General features: G+C 32.7%; 3 protein-coding genes across 4 annotated transcripts; 1 reads left to right on the forward strand and 2 right to left on the reverse strand.

The window, feature by feature from the left end:
• Window positions 1-1,429: 1,429 nt before the first annotated feature.
• On the reverse strand, window positions 1,430-4,911 carry LOC128172347 (galactoside alpha-(1,2)-fucosyltransferase 1-like). The gene is made up of 2 exons (XM_052838148.1): window positions 4,763-4,911; window positions 1,430-4,409 (listed from the first exon to the last, which is right to left on the reverse strand). The coding sequence occupies exon 2, from the start codon at window positions 4,275-4,277 to the stop codon at window positions 3,198-3,200; it is 1,080 nt and encodes a 359-aa protein (XP_052694108.1). The 5' UTR covers window positions 4,278-4,409; window positions 4,763-4,911; the 3' UTR covers window positions 1,430-3,197.
• A 6,412-nt stretch (window positions 4,912-11,323) lies between these two features.
• Window positions 11,324-13,185, reverse strand: LOC128172353 (boophilin-H2-like). Of its 2 annotated transcripts, XM_052838156.1 has the most exons (6): window positions 13,149-13,185; window positions 12,962-13,018; window positions 12,803-12,848; window positions 12,437-12,604; window positions 11,726-11,813; window positions 11,324-11,431 (listed from the first exon to the last, which is right to left on the reverse strand). In XM_052838156.1, the coding sequence occupies exons 2-6, from the start codon at window positions 12,995-12,997 to the stop codon at window positions 11,347-11,349; spliced, it is 423 nt and encodes a 140-aa protein (XP_052694116.1). In that variant the 5' UTR covers window positions 12,998-13,018; window positions 13,149-13,185; the 3' UTR covers window positions 11,324-11,346. The 2 variants fall into 2 exon arrangements, with proteins under 2 accessions (XP_052694116.1, XP_052694115.1); XM_052838155.1 differs by lacking the exon at window positions 13,149-13,185 and having other exon boundaries at window positions 12,962-13,089.
• A 7,324-nt stretch (window positions 13,186-20,509) lies between these two features.
• Window positions 20,510-23,275, forward strand: LOC128172356 (perlucin-like). The gene is made up of 4 exons (XM_052838159.1): window positions 20,510-20,656; window positions 20,759-20,841; window positions 21,763-21,850; window positions 23,015-23,275. The coding sequence occupies exons 1-4, from the start codon at window positions 20,596-20,598 to the stop codon at window positions 23,227-23,229; spliced, it is 447 nt and encodes a 148-aa protein (XP_052694119.1). The 5' UTR covers window positions 20,510-20,595; the 3' UTR covers window positions 23,230-23,275.
• The last annotated feature ends 363 nt before the right edge of the window (window positions 23,276-23,638 follow it).

The following is a 23,638-nucleotide window of genomic DNA, read 5'->3' on the forward strand; positions in this document are numbered from 1 at the left end:
GTGCCTCGCATAATCTTCATGTAAATAGAGCACTCAAACGAATTGCTTGTAAATTTTTTTTTTTTTAGATTTTTATACGGAAGTATTCAAGAATGTGTCAAACGAACTGATAACGTGTGTAAGAATGTGTCAAACCAACTGACATCATTTAATACGGCCTTTGAAGTCATTCTAACTGAGAGATGTACAGTATTCATTTCCTACACTTCTTAGGGTGTTGAACATTATACTAGGTTCCTTATTTTAAAGTACATGTAGTTTGTTATGATTCCACATTTTTGTAAAAATTGCGAGAATATAAATTACATGTAGCTAGCACCAAACTTCCATATTAGTAGTTTACGACTAGTTGGAAAATAAATGTGTGATTTTCTTTTCCAAGAGAAGTGCTTGCTTCTTGCAATTTGATATAAATTTGTCATGCTTATTTAGGAGCCAAAGTGGCCTCATGATCAAGTCTACGTTACACACTGTTGGAGGAAACAAAACTTTGACCTCTATATATTATTCAAACTTTCAACTCTGGCAAACACTTTTATGAAAACTTGAAACTTATTCTTATCTAATTAATGCAAGAATTCATGGATACAAACTTTAAATGAAAATTTTTTTATTGAGATAGTCATTTGGTATTTTTCTTTTCATCAACAATAACTTATAAAGCGGTTCTTAAATTACGAAATAAATAAACATAATCATGTTAACCTTTTATCTGATAATTAAGGTTTGTCAGCATCATGATTCATCTGATCACAAACTTCCAAATGAATCTCTTATTTTAATAAATGCTAATATATAAATGTAACAATGTAATGTATAGTGAAAATGATTGGAACAAACATATTTTCAGTCCAAACATGAAGTCATAATTTCTACACAGAACAATACTTTTCTTGGGGGGGGGGGGGGGGGGGGGGGGGGGGTACTGAAAGGATAAATAATAGTTCGTAACCAGTCTCATAAAGTCCAGCACCTGATACAGAAAACTAATCAATACTTATTCATGTTAAAATATCTCAGAATGATTCCTGTAAATATTTTGGTATTGATTACATATACATGTATATAGTAATATAAATGATGAAAAATCAATATAATTATCATATATCTAGAATGTACATTGCCATGCATTCTCAGATTAAAAACTTAATAAGACTGATGTTATTACCTTGATAAAAGGTCGCTAGTTTTAATTGAACATTTACAGAAAATGAGGTAAATCCAAAGGGACACTGAATACATTCTATACACTGGCAAATTGATATCCCTTGGACCTCCCCCAACCGCCTTTGGAAAAATGTTCTTGATCGGAGCATACCACGTCTTATAATTTTAATTAAAATAATGAAAAGCAAAATTTTGGTAAATTGATTTTATGACTAGGACAAATATACCTTGGAAACCACCCCCCCCCCCCCCCCCCCCCCGGAAAACTCAAATTAAATATCCCTCATATCCTCCCTGGAAAAAACTCTGGATCCACGCATAGTTCATTGTTGAAATTCAACCCAACACATGGTCACATGGAAATATCAACTTGTATTGGTGTATCAATGGACATACAAAAATTACATTGATAATAACATTGATAATAACTGTACAATATCACTTAAAAATAACTCACAATTGTTTAACTTCACAATTATGGAATGTATAGTTCATTGATAAACTTTTAAATAAAAGAAAGTGGGGACAAAACTGGAATGTTTATAGTATAATAGTAAATAATAATAGTATAGTATAATAGTAAAAACTTGATACTTACGCAGTATAAAAATATATAGACATCACATCAAGGGAATGAAAACTTAAATTGGAACTGTATCAAATAACATAATGTATAAATCATGAAATATAAATAGATGTTGGTGTTGGAGGAAGATTTGAATGAATTGGTTAAGAATACTGGTAATTAAAAACTTTTAAATAAAACTGATTATAATTCTATCTAAATATATTCAAATATAGATCTACTGATGTCTACATTGTCTCTAGATAGTCAAATATGTATTATACTAGTATATGAGAAATGTGAACATGATTCTGGAACAGCTTTAAAAACACTGTATTTCCACAGACTAGATACAAATATAATTATTTTAAGTTTTTGAGAATTTGCCTGAACTGGTCTTTACTTCAGTTAATTGAAGTCTTAAACGCAATTATGTCCCATTTGTTGTTATTTAAGGAATAAGGAATCATTCTTTGCGTAAAGTATTATGATGTGATTATTTTGGTTGGGGCGTGGTCAAATCCAATAAAGCCCGCTGGACCGAAATTATCACCTCATAATATTTAAAGAATGATTCCTTATTACCATTACTAATGTTTATATTATTTACAATTTTACACTTTAAAACAACATAATTTCAAAACCATTCTTTTTTAAGTAGCACATGCTATGTTCAAAATTGATTCGTAATATTATCACAGATAAAGACAGATCAAAACGTTAATATACCAGAATAAACCTCATGGATTTTTTCTCTCTATGAATTATCAGGATATATTTACGTTCTAAAAAGGGAAATGCATAATTACATTAAACCTTGTTTGTAAAAAAGAAAAATCAATGCTGACTAAACTAAACTATATATATACATGTGTGTGTAAGTTGCCCAACGGCAAACATGGCCATTGGTAAAACAAACATGGCAGTATTGAGCCCATTTACATTTTATCACTTCAACATTCAAAACAATGACCCTATTCACAGTTGTTCATGTATTGCAGCCCGTCATAGAACTGTTTTTGTAATCAACAGTAAATTATCACAGTGTGTATAACCAATCAAATTAAAATCAGATTTTTGTTACACTCTGAAATTCTGACAGCGATGATCAGAATTTCGGAGTGTAAGAGAGATCTAATTTTTATCAGATTGTGGGTTTAAATGAGAAGAAAGCTCAAAAGTGGGCAAATACATGTAACAAACTCCTCACACTATAAGGAAGATTTGCCTTAATTAAAAAATCTTTACATGTTTAAATATACTATATATACTGGTATAGTGATTCAAGAAAAATAAAAAGTAAAAACCTTTTGTATATATAAGAGAGAGCAAAAATAGTAAGTGAAACGTTCAATGACGTGTACAAGAAAATGTAAATTGGTAAATTGAAGACAGGATTTCTCAGCAAAATATTGGAATTCAACATGACTTGGGAAAAAAAAATTGGTTTGGTATTTTTTTTCGTTTACTCCATTCCGATCCAGCGCAATGGGTAATACTCGGTCCTATTATACTGCTTTATCAGCCAGCTGTTATTGGCCGGAAAGTTCCGGTAATACACCACCTCCCCACCTGTCAAATACGCTCCCCACCATCCGAAACTCCCGGTAGATATCACGCTGTGGTTACACTGCGAAAGAAAGGCCAGGTCACTTCCTGCGCTCCCCGTCGCCACGAATTGGACGTCGTCGCCTTTTATATTGCTTCGACACCAGTTTAAGTCGTCACTTACCACTAGAAAAAGCAAGTGTTTGAACTTGTCTCTAAAATACTTGAAAGCTTTCATGAAATATTCCCTTGTGGCTACATTGTAGCCCCGAGATAGTTCACGCTTGCTATTCATGTCACCTCTCCGCACATGAACACCAATGGTTAAGTTCCTGCCGATATTTAAAGAAGTCAAAGCCTGTTGGGCTTTGTCTCGAAAGCTTGACTTGAATTTGAACGTGTTCCGAACTTCTTGACTCATGAAATCAAAATATTTCCAACTCTGATAAAATCCTCCTAAGGAATAATTTTTGTCATGACTCAATGTTTCCATGGAGACGTCATAAACACCTGCGCCTCTTTCGCCGAGACCTTTTAAATTCACTGGTTGTCTGTCGGTCACTTGCGAGATGTCGAACGTCTGCAGCAATGAATTCCTTCGCAGAATCATGGGTTTGTAGTTGTGACGTTTGGCAATTCCCAGCAGAGAAGCAAACTCAAACATTTTGTTACCCAGACGGCCATTTCCGGTGCTTATCATAATATGGGAATTTCGAAATGCCTCCGAATCGTCCGTTCCATTCTTTGGAGTGACGGATACAGTCGTTGTTATATTGAAATCTGTCTGAAGTATAACGACTTGTGGTTGAAGTCTGTAAAGATCACTTACAAACCTGTTGTTTAACTTTTCTCTCAACTTGATCATACGTAAAAAGGGGAAGTAACTCTGACCGAGGAAGTAGGTGAAAGCCACCAACACACACAGAGGGATGAGAAGGGCACCACATTTCCTCCGCACTGGAACCACCGACCAGCAGTATTTGGCCCCACTCACCATCTTCACCACTAAAACCGCTTCACTGCGAAATCCACTTCTCAATTCTGATATCACTTAACCATCGCTATGATTTTTTTGTTGAAATCTTCATTACATAACTCAAGCTTTAGGAACATGATATCCAAACTATTTCTGAAAGATACATGATAACCTCAACAATTCTGATATATATATATCATATTTCTAAGAATCATGGTCTAACTTATTAAGGGAGAATTGCTGTAGATTCCTAACTATATGCAAGGAAATAATAATATCATGTGATGCACATTTTGCGAATCTTAAAATCTTGCTTTTATTTTTTTGACCTAATGTAAACTAAATGAAACTACCATGATAAAAATTCTCCTTTTGCGATTTTATATCCTTAATTATGATTTGATGCAATATGGTTGAATCACAGATTTATGTACTTTCAAAAAATAAGGAATCTTCATTGCATCCTAATGAATTTATTTGTATTCACAGATCTATACATAACCCACCATTTTCTTTCTCGGTAATCTGTGTGTATTTCCATGCAGGAAAAGCATCTGAAGTTAGTGGGTGTGGGCTGGTTCCATTCTCAGATCAGACTCGTTGCAGTAAAAGATGTTAATGGCGAAATAAAGGAAGGAAAACTCTGCATTCAGTGAAAATCTAAAAAGAAAATTGAACCAATTTGAGGGATATTTTAACATTTAAGTTTTGGAGTCTCTATTTAATGAGCACACTGTGTAAACATAGCACTCCGGGTCAACTCAACTTGCTCCGATTCAGTGAACTCATCTTTTTGTGAGTCAACTCTGTCAGATCATTGTGAGTGAACTCAACTTGTGAATCAACTCAACTTGTTGTGAGCCAACTCTTAACTTGTTGAGTCAGCTTAAATCAGATTCCTTACCTCAGATACAGTGACAATAGTACTACTCCTGCATTTGTACTGCTAAACCCAAACTCCCTAAAATGACTCTCACATTGTATTTATCTTTACCACAAATCATGGTATATTCTCCACAAGGTACATAGTACAAGTGTAATATACATGTACTTCCAGATACTTAGTGTAAATATTACTCCCTCCTGATGCCATGCACAAGTTTCCTATATAGTTCAGAGAGAGGTTTAACTGTTACAATATATATCATATTCAGTGCAAACTCCACGGAAATATTATCAGGACATAATTCTCAAAGCTCCTTCAGTCGAACATTTTAAAATCCAGTAAATTCAGGAAGTATTGATTTACACAACATCGGAATTTAGATAACGGTACATGCTTTCATGTATCCTCTGGAATCTGCAAATCAGACAGGATGTTAACTTGTAAAATATTAAAACAACAAACTGTGTACCGGTACTAATAATACCAGGATATGTACTAAGTTAAACACATTATATTTCCCTACTGTATAATACAGAGGTCACCAAACCATCAGGAAAATCCTTTCATGTAATTCTCAGTGAAAATATCAACATGGAAGACAAATACTCTAGAATTATCAAATTTCATGGGGGCCAATTTTCGTAGATTGCTGAAATTGTATAGGTTCGTGCGGACGTAATTTCGTGTGTTTTATTACACCTACAAACCGAAATATAACTTCATAATCCTAATTTATTAATTTGTGGAAGATGTTAATTCGTGGATGAGACTTACCCACTAATTCCACAAAATTTGAGCCACCACGAAATCTAATGATTCTACAGTATGTTGCAAACTTCTCACTTCTGATACAAATACTGTCACAAGACCGGCTTGTTACCTGATTTTAAACATCTTATCAATAAGTTAAATGAACTGTTTGAATTTTATTAGATATCATTTTATTAGAACTTTCATGTTTCTCTCTCAGTAAAAATATCAACATCATCATGTACTATGGACACGTCACAAACTGCTGGCTAATGGTCACAAGTCTTTCTTACCTAATATTTTATGAACTGACCGAACCATTATCAAAAATCGACTTTCATTCCTTTTTTTTAAACAATCAGATACAATTATTTGGAAGTTTCATTGCTTTTTTTAACCCCCCATATTTAGATTGATTCCTGGTGTTAAGGAATATCACTTCATTCATTCTCCTTAAATTGATCGTTGAACTACATATATAATGCATGATCTTCTGGCCCGACCGTCACCAACTTTACTCAAGTCAATATATACTCAGCCTCAAGTCTGAGTTTATTTTTACCTCAAATTCATGCACTTTTCCTCTAAGGATTTGAGTTAAGAACTGAGTTAAGTGATTTTAAAATTGTTTATAAATTTTGGTGACAGCGGGCCAGGTAGCTATTAAAGGATTTTTAAAAGATAAATTATTTATTTTTGAACCAGTCATCAAATACTGCCATCACACCTATTGGATGGGTTATTGGATCCAAAGCATATTGATCTTTGTAAAGACAATAGCTCAATATCCTGGGTTCTGCAATATGGATTACCTCACTAAAACTGACAGACTGGGACCCGGTGTGTTATTGATTCCCGACCTTTGTCTCTGTACAGTTATGTATCATTACTCGGTAAGTAAAGACATGGCACAGTACTTGGCCTTAGTTTTACATTTTCCTACTTTGGGAGTAAAAACAATATCACAGCATGTGCCGAATCATCAATCAATGACACCCCCCCCCCCCCCCCCCCCCCCCGCGCGCAGTACTTGGCCTTTGTGATGAAATGCCAGCCACAGTTTTACATTTTCCTACTTTGGGAGTAAAAACAATATCCCAGTATGTGCTCCTGGTTCATCGATCAATGACCTTTTTTGTGTCATACAGAACCTACCATGACCCCCCTTCTCCCAACCACATACCAATTAATAATTATTATTAAATTAAATGAAATGACTGTGGATACATTTTGTGTCTCATGGTAAATTCTGTATAACATATGTCATTTCATTTAATAATATTTGACAATAATTTGACAATAATGGAATTATTGAACAATAAAAAAATGAAATTTGATTTGAAGTGTTTTCACAGACAAAAAAACTTGGAAAATGTAATATGTTAAACATGATGGTAAATATATCTGAATAAAAACTTTGTTGGAACAGTTAATTAAACTTTTATAATCCACTTATAAAAGTGGATTTAATTAATCCGCTCTATAAATCAATGAGCATCCACAAAAAGCAATTCAAATTTAATGGCACAAGAATGAAGTTCATCAATAAATCGCACATAATATTTTTATGAAATTTGATCAGTCAGAATCACTCGGCTGTAGATGCTTGCTTATACATTTTGTACATAAGAATATTCAGTCAGGGGTGCCACTGAAATACATATTGGAAAATAACTGATTATTGTCATTTCTTCTAACTTACAGACTTACCAATTAAATAAAAAATGCTGAAAATAATTTAAATACAGTCATATTCATTTTTCAGAGGTCACTCTATATCTTAAAATAAACTCCAAATAGTTATGACTGTTTTTCATCCACATTTCTAAAAATAATGGATTTCAATATTACTAAAATTCAGTTTTGATCCTACTTTCAAGTCTTAAACTAGCCTATATGTAAGTACTACTCAACTGCTCATTTCGAATCTCTAATGAATCATGGCATTGTCTATTGACCGATTATTTGGATATTTCTTTTTATCAAAACCAATTACCGGTACTAAGATTAAGCATATACATACATGTACTATATAAAACATAATTATACAATACTTATACACATGCAGTCTTGTAAATTTCCCATAAATCGATCAACATATTTCACAAACATTCATCTAATATTAATATATCAGCGTGATCAGTGTCTGGGGTTGGTGAAATATTAAATTTACAATTGATGCAGATCGTGAATTTGAAAAGATTCTGATTCAGGCAATTTTAAATAAACCCCTCCTAATATACAGTGTATTTGGAAATATAGTTCACACTTTTACCTAAAGGACATTTAAAATACATGTAGCTTTAATAATCTGAATAGATGTTTAATTAGGTTAATCCCCTAAAGAAACATACTTTATAATCAGTGTACAATAATTGAAAGTTTTTTAATATTTTTTATCAATAAGCATGTCTGTAGATGTATATGTGTGTTTCATATAATTATGATTGATATGGAAATATCTGTAATGCACACACAGGCTAACTGCAATATACAATGTCTGTGCAGTGTAAATAAATTGAACATTCCATTTCCGCTTTTATTATTGAATTTTCTGACAGTTGCTATTGATTTTGACAACAGATATTAGGCTGCTCAAAGTAAATTCTACATTTCATTTCACCTTTGTACGGTTCGCCGTAGAATTCACGCCACTCCTATATAAAAGCTGTAATAAAAGTTTCTTTGAAATTAAGACATTCAGTATAATAAAATAAATAGTGCCTGTTTGGGAGGGTAAGATTTGAAATTAACATGCACCCCTTCGCGTCGGTTGACAATGGCTTTCTCGGGGTGTCAATTTCAACTCTTACCCTCCGCATTATGCACTATTTATATAACGTGCCCTAAACATTTCATATTTCTACCGATTGTTGTATTTTACTTGCAAAAAATAATATCAAACCGAAAGAAAGAAATATTTAACTGAAAGTTCTCAGGGTTTGTTTGTTGGTTTTTTTTTTTATCAAAACAACCATTGCTGAAAAATTCATGCACACGGGTAACGTTGAACATAGAATTAACTTTGGACAGCTTACACAGTACAGTTAAAGTGCAACACATGATTGTCAAATCTTACATGTCATGTGAATGTATGAGTGAGCATTTTAAGAGAGAGAGAGAGAGAGAGAGAGAGAGAGAGAGAGAGAGAGGATTTGACTTTTAGATAGATCTGGTGCATTGTTTCAATAAAATGTCTCATGTCATGACAACTTGTGGCTAACGAGCAGTGATCGGTCAATACTGTAGCTAATCCGATATTCCTCTGACTCTAACCCCCTTTTTATATTGTGACGCACGTCACAATATAAAATTAAAAGCGGGGGTTAGAGTCAGAGGAATCTCGGATTATACTGTAGTCAAAAACATCAGCACATGTGGTATGGGAAGCGAATTATCTCTGTTCCCCGTAAATCTCTACAGCAGTGCATCATTATAAATGCATTGGAACGTGAGATCAAGACAAGATAAAGCATTAAATCACTCACCGTACCCTATCCCTGTCATTCTTCTAGTCCCCCTGACTCCCCCACACATTACACGATATCCATTACAAGGCCTCTCTTTAAATCGATACCATTAATTTTAGGTCCGGGGTCTTCACTCCCAATTGATTGTTGATAGTCAAAGATATAACAGTGAAAACGACATAACGATCTTTTTTATTGATTAAGGCATGCTATTTATTTTTTTAACCCCCTTTTTTTTTTGATATTTTTTTTTCTTTTTAGGAGTGCTGTAATTTTTTTTAACCATTTTGTCAACATTAGATATGACCGTATAGCCTATATATAAAGATCTTAATTAACGTATACCTTAATATTTGCATTTCCATTGTTCTTTCCCACTGTAAGCCCATACGGAGGAGCTGCAATTATTTCTCTATAATCGCAATTGCTCTGTCAGTATACTATGACGTCATAAAGGTGTAACGTTATATATACTTTTCCATGACGTTATAGATTTAAACCACTATACGATACATCATGTGTTTTTCTCCAACTCCATTAAAATTGACAACATATTGTTGATAACATTTTAAAGGAATTACTGTTATAACATATCATTGATTCTGTTAACAAATCTATGTGAATTAAAAAGACACATTACAGTCTGAATGTTAACTTTTGATGTTAAAGCTAAATGTCAAGGTCTAGGCTAATACAGGGTATTTGCAAGTGGTAAAATGCAAATATAAGTAATAAACAACGATTATTTAGTGAACATGGCGTTATGAATAGCAACTGCTCTGCTGGCATATTTTCCATGATGCGCTAGCGCGCATCATGGAATATGCCAACAGAGCAATTGCTATTCATAACGCCATGTTCACTAAATAACGTTGTTTATTTCTTAAATAAATCTGGTACGTAAAGTGTTTCATCTGAATCAGATTTTACCTCAAATATTTAACTATTCGAATAACCCAACTCTGTGTATTGAGCAGTTTATTACTGCAAAAAAAATATATATATGATAATTAATACATGTACAGATCTATGCATTATTGAAAACTTGAGGTTTCTGGTCATGCAGGAAGAAAAAAATATAATTAAGGCACGTATAGTATTTGGAGTTTTTATCAGCACGAGCTGTCAACCTAACAAATTCAGTTACATGTAACTCATAGACGTCGGAACCGGGGGGGGGGGGGGGGGGGGGGGGGGGGTGTTATACATTACCATTTGTAAACAAAGATCCTTTTTTTATTTGCTTGTCAAGATTTTTGATAAGTACCGCCCCCCCCCCCCCTTTAAATTTGCTTCCGACGTCACTGTCACTAGCTTCTTAGAACCATTTACCTTGGACTTTCGATAGGATGTAACCATCTTTTTCTTGCGTCAAAACAAGTTGAATATGACGCTGGTTTCTGGTGAAATATACACAGATTGCGTAGTCATAGCTCAAAAGCCAGACAAATCTGGTTGATTTCAAAGAGCCATAGCTGAGTGGCCAGCAATGAAATAGACAGGCCTACGCCACATTGCTGTTTGGCAAACCTACCCATAGTCACCTACCTAAGCTCCTGTTAAAATGGTTCTATAAGCCCGTATCGTGATCCAACTTTTATCGTACTATACCAGCTCATAATGAGACATTGTTTGGTTTCGTAAAAACAAACTCAAACGGAAATTCGCTAAGTTTATTTGGTTTAATTATTGGTTTAAAATTTGTTAATATTAATTAAAAAAACAAAGCTTTATCTTGTCTGCTTTATGGAGTCTCAGGTCTTTCCGGCAAATCCGAGCTCTCCAGAAAGGCCAAAAAGTTGGGAATGAGTAGCAGTGCAAGACTTGATTGAGGTAGAAATCAATTACTGTAAAGGTCTTGCGACTAATTTAGACAGAAATTAACCAAGTACTGCGTGTAAACTATGAACTTAAGTTATATTTATAAAATCTAACTTAATAAAAAGAAATAAACCGATCAATGTTTGTTTCACTTTATTCGGCTTCAATATCCAAAAGAGTGATGGCATCGAGATGTGACGTCAACACCGTCTGACGTGAAAATGGCTACGCAACTGTTACAGACCTCCCTGTAAAAAAATAATAAAAAAATTAATTGCTGAACACGGAAACAAGGTATTTTACAGGACTTGTAAGAAATAAATTTATTTTTCCACCATGTACATTGTTTTCCTTATACATCAACCAGGCTAGCACCTTACTGGATCCAGCATAGCAAAATTAAGTAGAATACATTATAATTGTGATCGATTTCGAGTCATATCCTAACTTTAACGAGGCCGAAATCTAATTGAGGTACATATTAAGCTCTAAAGACTTTTAAAGGTTTAGAAAACGCCATTTTGTTTCAGAAAAATGCTTACGTGCAGGTGGCTGATGGGTAATTTGGACAGGTCGTCACTTGGCACGCAGGCGCTTTACAAACAATGGTGGATTGGCCATTTGGACATCCTAGAGAACAAAAACCGAAAAAACCCACTAGTTTATGAATTTGTCATTCAAATTAATCCTTAATATCAGTGCAATTTTTTCTATAGGGATTGAAGGGGTAGACCCCCCCCCCCCTGCAAAATGGTCCAATGATTGATATAGACGTAAAATCCGCTAGAAGATAACGTTATCCATGATGGACCATGCAGTAACATATAGATGCTGGGGTGGAAGGGAGGGGGAAGGGGGGGGGGGGTCAGTGACTCTTATCCAAACACAAAGTAATGATCAATGAAACCGGCTATGAAACGGTCATGCGATAATTAATACTGAGGGGGGAAATATATAACTCATTTTATCTGGGCCTGTAGGTGATGAAACAAAATACTTTTCTGGCAAATGCACGAAAGTTTGAGAAAAAAGTTACATATTTCAAAGTTTATTCAAAATTAGTTTAGTTATTATTTCTAAATGTCTACTCATGAAATAAAAGGCTATGCCAGTATAATGTAATCAATAAAGAGAGTGCACATGATAGAAGGGCCTGGAGAAATCTTGACAGCGGCCTATGCCCCAGAAGGGGTAAAAGGCATTGGTAAGTAATTAAAGTAAGTAAGTAAGTAAGTAATAATATAACAATGTACCGTTGTTGCAGGCATTCAGGCACTCTTGCTCTGTGCGGAACTTGTTGGCATTCCCGCCACAACATCCGTAAGAAAACTCCTCACACCTGCCAGAATGTGTGTTGAAGAACCAGCGGGGGCATATGCCATCACAATCCCCGGGGTCCATAGGTAAATGACATACAGATGCTACATAAATAAAAAAAAAAGAACTGAAAAAAACCTGTCACATTTCAACACAATACTATAAATCAAAATGTGGCACTATTAATATAGAGCAATTCTTTCCTTTCTTTATTTTTTGTTTTTTTTTGTTTCGTCTTTTTGTTTGTTTGATTTTTTTTGTTTACTTAAAATTGTGTTGTTTATACAAGAGAGACATCTTACACTTTGCTGACGTCACCAAGGAACAAGCATGGACGATAAGGAAGACCTACAAAACGAACATTCTACTAGTAGTACAGTACTGTAGTTGCTGGTCAGTGGTACGAGACGTGTACTGTAAGCTGAATTATGAAATTTGTGTAAAAGAAAGTAGACGTTTACCTTGACGACAGAGAATAACGCTGTGTGTTCCACCATGTTGTCCACAAATCTATAACACTGGAAAGAAGTGTAATATTGAAAGACAGACATTTAACGTGTTATCTCACAGTTCACCGAGTTCAATTCAACTATACTATGGTCATATTATAACGGCTTTAAGAAAACATGGAGCCTCAAAAAGCCTGACCTTATGCACCCACACACTTTATAGATCGTTAATACTCCTCGAATATATCTGTTTAAATGATTTCAATCTAATCTGTACTTTAGATTTCCCCAAAACCTACACAAAACACGTAGTAAACATCAAGTAAACAATGACGTACGCCTGGCTGATTTGAATATGTCCAATTACCATTTCTGTATATTTGACACATATAGATAATTAACTTTTTTCCAAAATACAAACTTTTTTTAATGCACACAGAAGTTTGACAATTGACACAAGAAGTATAGAGAAAATAAATGTTTAAATGCATTTAACGTAAATATTTTCTCATGAAGTATGATATTCTTTTTAAAATCAATATATGTAATAAATGATTGTCATCATAAGCTTGAAAGACATCATCAAGACAATTCAAATTGACAAAATATGACATTAAAAATTTTAAATGTTTTCCGTGCCTTATGTCCTATGATATGATGGATTACTTTGACAGAATCGATTGCTATTTTTCACTTTATCAAATTTGTTAGTTAATAAACATTTTCCGTCGTATTTTACTGCAATCTATAGTTTTAGATTGCACTTTTCATATTGTGCATTAAAAAATCAATAAGGAAATGTATGCATATGTTAAAAAGGTTGAATATCACAGAAAATAAACTTGATCTTCGCTGGTTTATAGTATTGATTTGAAACATATGTGTGACATTTTGATTTTGGCCAGTGGAAGACCAAGCTGTCTTATTAGACACGCAAAAAGCATGTTATTGTGAAAATATAGGACCATTTTGCCATGTTTGTTTAACTCTTTCCATTCTAATACATGCACGCAAGAAGCATGTTATTGTCAACGTGTAGGCGTATAGTCTTATGGGATTTACTTCACTATTTAAACACGTAAGTTTATTGGACGGATTTCAGATTTTTTATAAATATATCTTGTTGTTTCATATAAAAAGGTGTCAAAGAATCGCTTAAGTCTGAACCCACGTTTGCCTTTGCATAACACCATTTTTACAAAACCATTTCGCTGGAATTGCATATGGTTTCTGTTCAAGAATGATTTAGTAAGGTACACTTTTTGGTTAATTTTAATTTACTTGTTTATTAGATTTTTTATGAGTATAAACAGCACATGTCTTGATTTTAAGATGTTAAGATTTTCTTACCTGTCATCTTCATATTGTTAAATTCATTTACGGGCATTACTCATTTAATGGTTTGAGAGAGTTGAACATGCAATTGACAAACCTTTTACAAAGGCAATGCATTTGGGGCCATTTATTGAGTGATTCATTGCCATTGGTTGATCTAATTATTATCATTTTATTTATGTTTCACATGTCTTACTTTAAAGACTGTTGAAATTCTCATTTGCATTTGACGGAATCTGACAGCCATCCTGATATCACCGATCTGTGCTCATTTTTTTTAATATCTGTTTTTTTTTTATATTTCTTTGGACTCGACATTACTTGTAATTGTAAGAAAAATATCATTATTTATTAAGTTTCATTTGTTGTTAATCAGGGTGAAAGTTTCTTATAGTTCAGCTGTAAATTGCTGTAAAAAACATGCTTAATAATATTACTGGGACTGTTAGTTAAACATTACTATCACAATGGACAAGGTAGAATAATTCTAAAGTTCATGTCACTATCACTTGGGAACAGATCTGAAGAAAACTGAAATGTATAATTATGGAATTTATCACATTAATACACATGTATATAGAAAAACTCCAAAAAGAAGAGGTTTACAATGTGTTAAAGTATTAACACCCCCCCCCCCCCCCGAATAAACCAGAGACCTCTTAGTTTAACACTGCAGATTCCTTATTATACGTGAGTACTTAACTCCGCAGTTCTACCATTTTCCATCAAATTGCGAAAATATAAAATCACGAATGCCATTTTTTCCCCATAGTTCTATGTAGTTTTTTCTGTCCAAAAAATAAAAGCGAGATTCCGAAACTCGCGAGATATGCTTCTTGCGATTGTACGCAGATATTATTTCCTCGCGTTTAACTAGGAGTGTTCAGTATCCGAAAGTAAAAAAGAATTTTTTAAAAGTTGGATTAATGTAACATTGTTGAAAGCGATGTGACGGAATGACCTTTCGTTTTCTTATCTGTTTCCTAATGGTTTCTTCAAAACAGATTTAAAATGTCTTTTGTTTAACCATAATTCTTGAGTGTGTTATAAAAGAAAATCTAATTGCATAATACAGACATCTTCCAAACATCCCTCTAGATCGACCAGATTAATTAATTCTACATGTTAAAAAATATTAAACAATGGTTTGATTTATGGTCATTTGTATTTTCATGAATTAAATGCAATATGAATTCGATCAGCAGGGGGTTTATTAGATTTTAAGGGTTTTCTAACATGTGCTTTAATTTATAAAATATATACAAATCTTTGTAACTGTTAAAGAAAGATATTACTATTATAAATTATCTACTTACTGTAAAAAAAAAAAACCCGCACAAAACGTCCGGAATTAAAACAAGAGGCCCATGGTCGAGGTATCCCTCACCTGAACAATAGTTCGTGTATTTTACTAATTCGAAATGGTTTATTATACATTGAACTCTCTTAAATTATTTTAAAATGCAGCTAAATTCTCATTTATTTCAAGATTTAATGATACATTAAAATAATACATAAAACATCCTTTTTGGAACATCATATCATAACACCTAAGATGCTTCAACTGACCAATCTTAATATCCTTGGCATCAAGGCATTAAAGATTACGAAATTCTGAAATGAACTATGAAAAATTGTAAAGAGTGATAGAAGGTTACTGTAATCTTTATACGGGGATATAAAGATATGAGGATGCAGACATAGTAAAATAACTAAAGGTAGCATTGTATTTTTTGAGAAAAAAAAATTAAAAAAAAATCTCTAAATTTTTTTATGAGCATTTAGTATTTTGTAAAATTTGAATTATGGGGGAATAGGCCGAGGCAAAAAAACCCACATAGGTTCATTAAAAAAGCAATATTTTATTTCTAGCAAATTTCACTTTCGTTACATTTATTAAACATATGTGATCATATACATTCAGTGCTACCATAACCCACAAAAAGTAACATAACATTTAATTGATATTAAGACTACAAAATAGTTATATGCTAATTTGGCAACAAAATGATATAGAAATCGGATGTTCAAATTATATTTTTTCATTGAGTGGGTCATCGTACCATTTTTTAAAGAACGAATATTGTTAACACATATTAACGTCTATATAGATCTTTTTCAATTTTCCAAAAAATGGTACGAAAACCCACTCTATGGTAAAAAGTAAGTTTTCTTCTTTTAATTTTTGAGATTGGTCTTTAAAGGACTAAGTTCAGTTGTTTGCGTAAAACTGATAACAATAGAATCAGCTATATTATAGCATTTAAACAAGCGAATCGGTGGTGTAGTGGTAAGCGAAGAGTTCTTTAAACAAATGTAACTGTAAAAGCGGGTGTTCCAATCGTACGCGTTTTTTTTTTGTGTGTTTATCTTTTTGTTTACATTGTTAGAATGTATTTTTTTACTTAATAATATACATTGTTAAAATGTGATTTCCCTTTTTTTCTTAATAATAAAAAGTTCCTTATAATAACTTGAAATTATTTGATATGCGTTTTCTACTACCTTTATAAACTATAAAATGTATGTTATTCTCTTTGAGATTGCACAATTTCATATTGTAAACAAATGATTGTTGAGCATGCAAGAAACAATTAAATGGCAAGATAAAACGTTCCATCTTTTAATCTTCGAGAGTCTTGTTAACACAAGGACATACACTGGGCAAAAGCATGTAATTGTGCACAAAAAGCATTACACAAGCTAAGTCAAATGTACAGTATTTGACTAAAGAAAATTCAACGATTAACTAGGCATGCATTTCACTTCCAATTGTATCGGCAGGAAAATCGCATTACAAATGCGTGATTTGTTGTGAAAGAAAAAGCATATTAGTTCTACTAAAAGACACAAATACCACTAGGACCAATGACCAGCACAAAGTTTGACCAGTACCTATAACAAGCCCCCTTGTTATACATTACTGGTTTGACTATCGCTGTCTTCCGTGTGGTATATATCAACCGCGAGGGGGGGGGGGGCAAAGGGGGACTTAGCCCCTCCCCCCACTTTTTTGCAAATTTATACATATATAGCAAAGACCTTATTTTAGTTTGTCAAGATTTTTTATAAGTCTAGCCCCCCATCCCCCCACCCACTTTCAATTTGCTTCCGACGCCACTATATATATATATATATATATATATATATATATATATATATATATATATATATATATATATATATATATATATGTGTGTGTGTGTGTGTGTGTGTTTTAAAATACCTGTTATGAATACCTACAAAAGGAGTTAACTAAATTCTTTCTGTCTCCGAAGCGGAAAAATCGACTCCTCCATACTCTTTGTCTCCCCTGCGTTAGGGGTTGTATACGATGACTGAGGTAAATTAGTAAATTAAATATTGTTAGAAAGTAATCAACATTTTTGTATTTTAACTCTTTAAATGAGTATGTGATTGTCATTCTAAATTTGCCAGTTTAAAGTATATGTAAATGCTACAAAATTTAAGCGCATTTACGCCTTTCAAATGTCGATTGCCCCTTTCTCGCATTTTTGGACATTATACTGTCCACCGTTTAAATGCCCAGCTAACTCGTACGTTCATTACTTCTTATAAGACGTTTGAGAGGGTCGTGGGCAATTGCAACGGTTTATTCTCCCGGATTCTTTCAATTCGAAAAAAAAAATAATCTGATCGGAATCACCTTTTTTTCAATCAGGATCAGTTCAATTATCGATAAACTGCATGCTATTTTTCTTAAATATCCATTTTCATTCAAATTAATTTCTATGCGAAATATTATCGTTGATAAGTTCTTTATGTGATATTTTGTTATTCTTTGGCTTTTGTTGATTGATTTAAGAATATTAAAAAAATAACAGTAGACATTTTCAGAAACATTGTATAACTTAAAAAGACTGACGTTTTTAATACTAATTGTTAGACCAAAATTAATCACCTAATTGTCTACGGACTTTTCCGTTTTTTCCCCGATTACGACAAACAGCACACGGCGGGTGTGACCGGTCAGCAGAGGAAGCTCACTCCTTCATGGCACCTTATCTTACCTCTATCATTTTAGAGGACCTTGTTGCTCTGCTTTGAATTTGGATTTTGTTTTATGGATTTTTGAGATGGTTGTCAGTTCGTTATTGTCATTTTTTCATTAAAGATTTGAACAGAACATCTTTAACATGTTGGTATTCATAATTATATTATTATACATCAAATTTAAACAGATTTGAAGCTATATAATACCCCATTTGCAATTTTCCACATTTCACTGAAAAAATAGAAAGAAATATCAATAAAATAATTGAATTGATTTTTGTCTCTGTTTTGTGAAATAGTATTTTATTATAATATTCTTTATCGATCCATCAAATAAAATATTGGTGTGTTGAGGACTTAAGATGTTGCATTCTTATCTGTTTTACAAACAAATCTTAACATGGAAAGTATACTTAGTATACAGTTTATCATTGATTTCTACAATTCTTTCCAATATCTTTACTTTCTTTTGTTCCTTTGTATTTCCTAAGAAATAAGACCCACTCCTTTGAAGTTGCTTGAATATAGTGATTATAGTGATACCGATTAAGTTTTACTAATTAATGTTGGGATCAAATATCAAAATAACTAGCAGATAAATATATAACCAGACAATATAACTATGATAAAGTAATCACCAAAATTTCTTTTCTTTTTCATTTGGAGACTGTTTACAAATACTGAAACGACAAAAGGGGCTTGAATTTTAACACTCAAAAGTTGGGATGAAAAAAGTAAGACTATTTAACTTTTTGTACAAGATCTACTCTTCTAAATTGTCAAAATATTTTGAATTCAAAACTGTTATGCTGATTTTATTAGAGTTATGGTAATTGTTGCTCAGGTGAGCGATGTTTCCCCTGGGTCTCTTGTGTTAAATTTGCACCCTTCTCGGGGCCACAGTATTAGTCCGGAGGGGGGCGGGGCGGTTTTGACAATTTAGAAGCTACATTATGTAAGGATGCTTGCACAGTAATTTCATGAATTGTAGCATTGTAGTTCTTGAGAAGGAAATAAATAAACATTTTTCTCTATATAGTTCTATGTTAAACTTTGAACCCCTATTAAGGTCCCTTTACTACTCCAGAGGTCACGATTTTAATATCATAATTCAAAATCCTCACAATATATATTAATTCTTTGATGTAAAAATTTTTTACTTTCTTGTGCAGTGGTTCTTGAAAAGAAGAATTTTAAAGACATGCACACTTTTTTCACTGTTTTACAATTAACTCCCTTTTATAAAGAACAGTGCCCTTTATTTGAAGAATTTAGAATTCGATTTCCATAATGATGCATTGTACTAAGTTTAGGTAAAGTTGGCCAAATGGTTCTCAAAGAAGTAAACAAAATGTGAAAAGTTTACAGACGGTCAGACAAACGGATGGACGACAGGCAACAGGTGATCAGAGAGCTCACTTGGACCTTTGACTCAGGTGACTTGAAAACTTCAATATTTGCCCGTAAACAGATGCATTTATTCTATACGCTGTTTAAAAAAAACAGCGCATGCAAATACAGAATGTAGAGTCAATATTTTAGTCGAGACTCCTAAACAGTTTTAAAATCGACAGAATCATAAAAATAAAATTGATGAACGTCTTTTACCATAGAAATGTTTGATGCTCCTACTATGGGTGGAAAAAACGAAAATATGTAGAATGTAAACATTTGAAGCAATTGAAATAATTTTAATAAAAACGAAAAAGTTAGACAAATGTTATTATATTTTACACCATAGCTTATAATCAAATTGGTTGTTATCAACCTAAAATAAGCAAATCGTGGTTCCTAAACTTTTCCATTGAAATAAATACTTAGTATATAATAAAAACACATATAGATGATTGAATGGATGAAACAATTAATTAATTAAGAAAGAAAGTAATATTAAATGTTTTATAATATACAAAGGTATTAGAATTATATCTGGTTAAAACGACCAGTCGTTTTAGGTTAAAAAAATATTGGCATTATTCAAAGAATATTTAGACATATCCATTTGAAAGAAAAGTTCGCGATGTGAAATTCGTTGTCGATATCTAAGATTCCAAAACTGTTCATTAAACTGAAATAAGAGAAGAATTTTAGTCTTTAATTACGTGTCACACGTTTTATTCAGTATCATGGGCATAAAAGTACTTTTATCACGAATGGTATTTAAGTCACGAATATTACGATGTCGTGCCCTTATATATAGTACTGTAATTCATAGACCTGGCTTTCTAATGAAAAAAAGCTTGCAGCAGATCGTCTGCTAATTTGCATATTAAGTATTTAGTCCTTTTTGGCACGGAATGGGAAGTTATCTGTTTCCAACATTACTGATTATAATTGTTTCTTTGAAACAAAGTGAAGGTTAGTTAATTGTTTTTTATTTTTCATTATCTGAATATTCTAAAAAAAATTTGGTGTTCATGGGACATTTCAGATCATAACGAGCTTTATTGACTATTTTAGGAAGATGTGGCCATGGTAGAGTAGAGTATGGCGGCAAATGCTATTGGTTTGTGAAGGAACCAAAAACATTTTTTGATGCTTTGGTAAGACATAAATTTTTATCATTTTTTCTTACTTCAAAATCTTTCACAAACTTAGAGAAACAAAGTGTTTGTTAACGTTTTCAAATAGCAATGCCATAATTTTCGGATTTACTCTTTAATCTTATTTAATGATTATGCATTTAAAAATATGTTTTCGCGTAATGATGCGAACAAAATAAGATAAATACATTATATTTAGTCTATGTCTGATAAAAAAGTTGTGTTTTTAGTTTACTGGATTGTGAATATGAAGAATAAGTTTTTTCCGACCAAGTTTAAGGACGGCAATAAGTCACAAATAATATACTGTGGAATAATTTTTATCGTAGGGGTCAATGTTCGTGGGCAGCCAGAATTTTTCTGGTCGTGGGGACATGATTTCGTACTAGCAAGTTCAGTATACAGCGAAGTGATTTTCATTCCCCGTGACTATACTATATGTTTTGAGCTTGACGGATATAACGCATTACGCTTATAACGAAGCAAAATCCCAGGCACTTCGTCATAACCGTGTTTTACTAAATATGTTTATTAGATCCAACCTTAAAATGACCAAATGACTTGCTATACATTCGATCTTCACTTTTAAGTTGGAATTATATTTTTGTGCGCAGAACGATTTCAACGGTTGTTCAGTCAACATCCAGTATCGTACTCTGTAACTGCATGTAGCCTTGCTATTGCTTACGTAATGACTCCGGCTAAAACTACAACAGATCACTCTTTCTCTCATTGTTTGCCATATACATGCATTAAAAATTGATCTTTCTCTGCATCGAGTCCCATTATAACTCGTTGTTGACGCAGAACGATATCGGTTCATTCTTAGATATCACATATTTTAGTTACTTCGAGAATGTTTTTAGAATTTTTACCATAAGATTCGAACGTGCGTGTTAACCCTTTACATATTTCTTACAGATGGTCGCCTATCGGGCTAGATGCCAACTTCTTGAATTGCAGAACAAAAAAGAACAATGGTGGTTGGATTTATATTTACGTCTTCAAGGTGTTGTGTTTTTTTTAAATAAAATAATTTTTGTTTCATACAGGAATACAGTATATCCGTGTGTTTTTTTGTCGCATATCCCAAAATGTGCCAAAATTGAATATTTTGCGATTCAAAAGCAATTGCAAAAAAGCAAAAATTAGATCAGTCCGAAAATTACTGGATATAAGGTACTTAAATATAGGAACACAGACGCAATTTTTAAAAAAAGATAGAGCATTTCATATCCACGCTTATATTAAATTATACTAAACAAACTATAATGATGCTTAGTATTCTCATGACCGCTTTTGAAATGTTTTATTGGAAAATAAACATATTTTCCTATAATTTGAAATTCGGGAAAATGCATTTCATATCCAGGATAATTAAAATCACTTACAATTTGTTCTAAACCTAGCTTTAAATAAAAACACTTTATACCTTTATCGAGCTTAATTTAACTAAATATTTTTTAAAATTCATAACTGTTTTTGTTATTAGAGCAATATCAAGCTTATAAACAGAGTATTTATAAAGCATCTACGACGCTCAGTTACGTGGGAAATTTGTTGCATTTGTCTAATTTACTTATAATATGTATGTATTTAATTGAAAATAAAACAAGCCACTTTTGTGCCACTTTTTTTGTCTGGGATAATTTTTGCCAATATATTGGTTTAAATTCAAATGCATTCGTAAACGAATGACTAATGTTATAATATCAAATCTTTTTGCAACGAAAGAAAAACTACTAACTTTCAGATTTAGATTCTACATTTTATCTCAAATTATAGAAATATGAGTTCTGTGTCATTTTTATTTGAAACTATTCACCATTTTTGGAAACATTAATTTCGAGGGGGAACAACGGAATTTGTCTCTTGTCAAAATCAAATTGGCAGTTTTTTCAAAACACGTAATTATATTATCAACTACTGTGGAATCATTAAATTTCGTGGTGGCTCAATTTTCGTGGAATTCGTGGGTACCTCTCATCCACGAATTTACATCCTCCACGAATTCATAAATTAGTGATTTAATACCATATGTCCTTATGTTGGTATAAAAAATACACGAAATTACGTCCCCATGAACCTGTTAAAGTTAACCAATCCACGAAAATTAGCCCCCTCGAATTATAATGATTTCACAGTAACTAAAAGAATCCTATTTATTTTTTAGGAATGAATAGCGTGTGGTTAGGATTTACAGATATCCAAAAAGAAGGTCATTGGATAGCCCTCTCTAACAGAACTAAGATGACCTATTCCAGCTGGAAAAGAGGCGAGCCGAACAATGCTGGTGGAAAGGAGCACTGTGCAGTATATACAACGGATGCTTTAGGCTGGATTGATTATAACTGTACAGGAAAATTACAGTTTGTGTGCAAATATTAATATCCACTGAAACTATATTAATAGTCGAATAAATTATTAAAATGTTTTTGATTTTTTTTTTACATAAATGAGTTAATTAGAAAAATAAATTTACTTATTTAAAGTCTAAAATATCAATTACCCATTTCTTTAGTATCATAAGGCTTGCAAGCTTAATAAAGGGTTACTTAAGGGGTATCCTTTTTATTAAGACAGACATGCATTGCAGGTAAATGAGCAGTGCTCCATCTAACGTCAATGTTAACCAAACTGAATATTAACGATTTTGGACCATAGGACTTGGACATTGTAAAAGTACATTTTGAAATCTCAAACCCTGAGTACACGTTATTCTTAAATACAATCCCTATATATCCCTAAAATGCACACACAATGTTTGATATTAACGTAAAATATAAACGCAACTTGA

Source organism: Crassostrea angulata, chromosome 2, assembly GCF_025612915.1.
Source record: "Crassostrea angulata isolate pt1a10 chromosome 2, ASM2561291v2, whole genome shotgun sequence".
Taxonomy (NCBI): domain Eukaryota; kingdom Metazoa; phylum Mollusca; class Bivalvia; order Ostreida; family Ostreidae; genus Magallana; species Magallana angulata.

Bases quoted from the DNA above. Each gene is read 5' to 3' on its own strand.
- LOC128172347 (XM_052838148.1), bottom strand. From the start codon at position 4,277: ATGGTGAGTGGGGCCAAATACTGCTGGTCGGTGGTTCCAGTGCGGAGG.
- LOC128172353 (XM_052838155.1), bottom strand. From the start codon at position 13,051: ATGTCTGTCTTTCAATATTACACTTCTTTCCAGTGTTATAGATTTGTG. The intron at 12,849-12,961 runs GTAAACGTCTAC...TTCGTTTTGTAG, and splicing joins CGTTATTCTCTGTCGTCAAG to GTCTTCCTTATCGTCCATGC. The intron at 12,605-12,802 runs GTAAGATGTCTC...TTATTTATGTAG, and splicing joins CTTGGTGACGTCAGCAAAGT to CATCTGTATGTCATTTACCT.
- LOC128172356 (XM_052838159.1), top strand. From the start codon at position 20,596: ATGGGAAGTTATCTGTTTCCAACATTACTGATTATAATTGTTTCTTTG. The intron at 20,657-20,758 runs GTTAGTTAATTG...TGACTATTTTAG, and splicing joins TTCTTTGAAACAAAGTGAAG to GAAGATGTGGCCATGGTAGA. The intron at 20,842-21,762 runs GTAAGACATAAA...TATTTCTTACAG, and splicing joins AAACATTTTTTGATGCTTTG to ATGGTCGCCTATCGGGCTAG.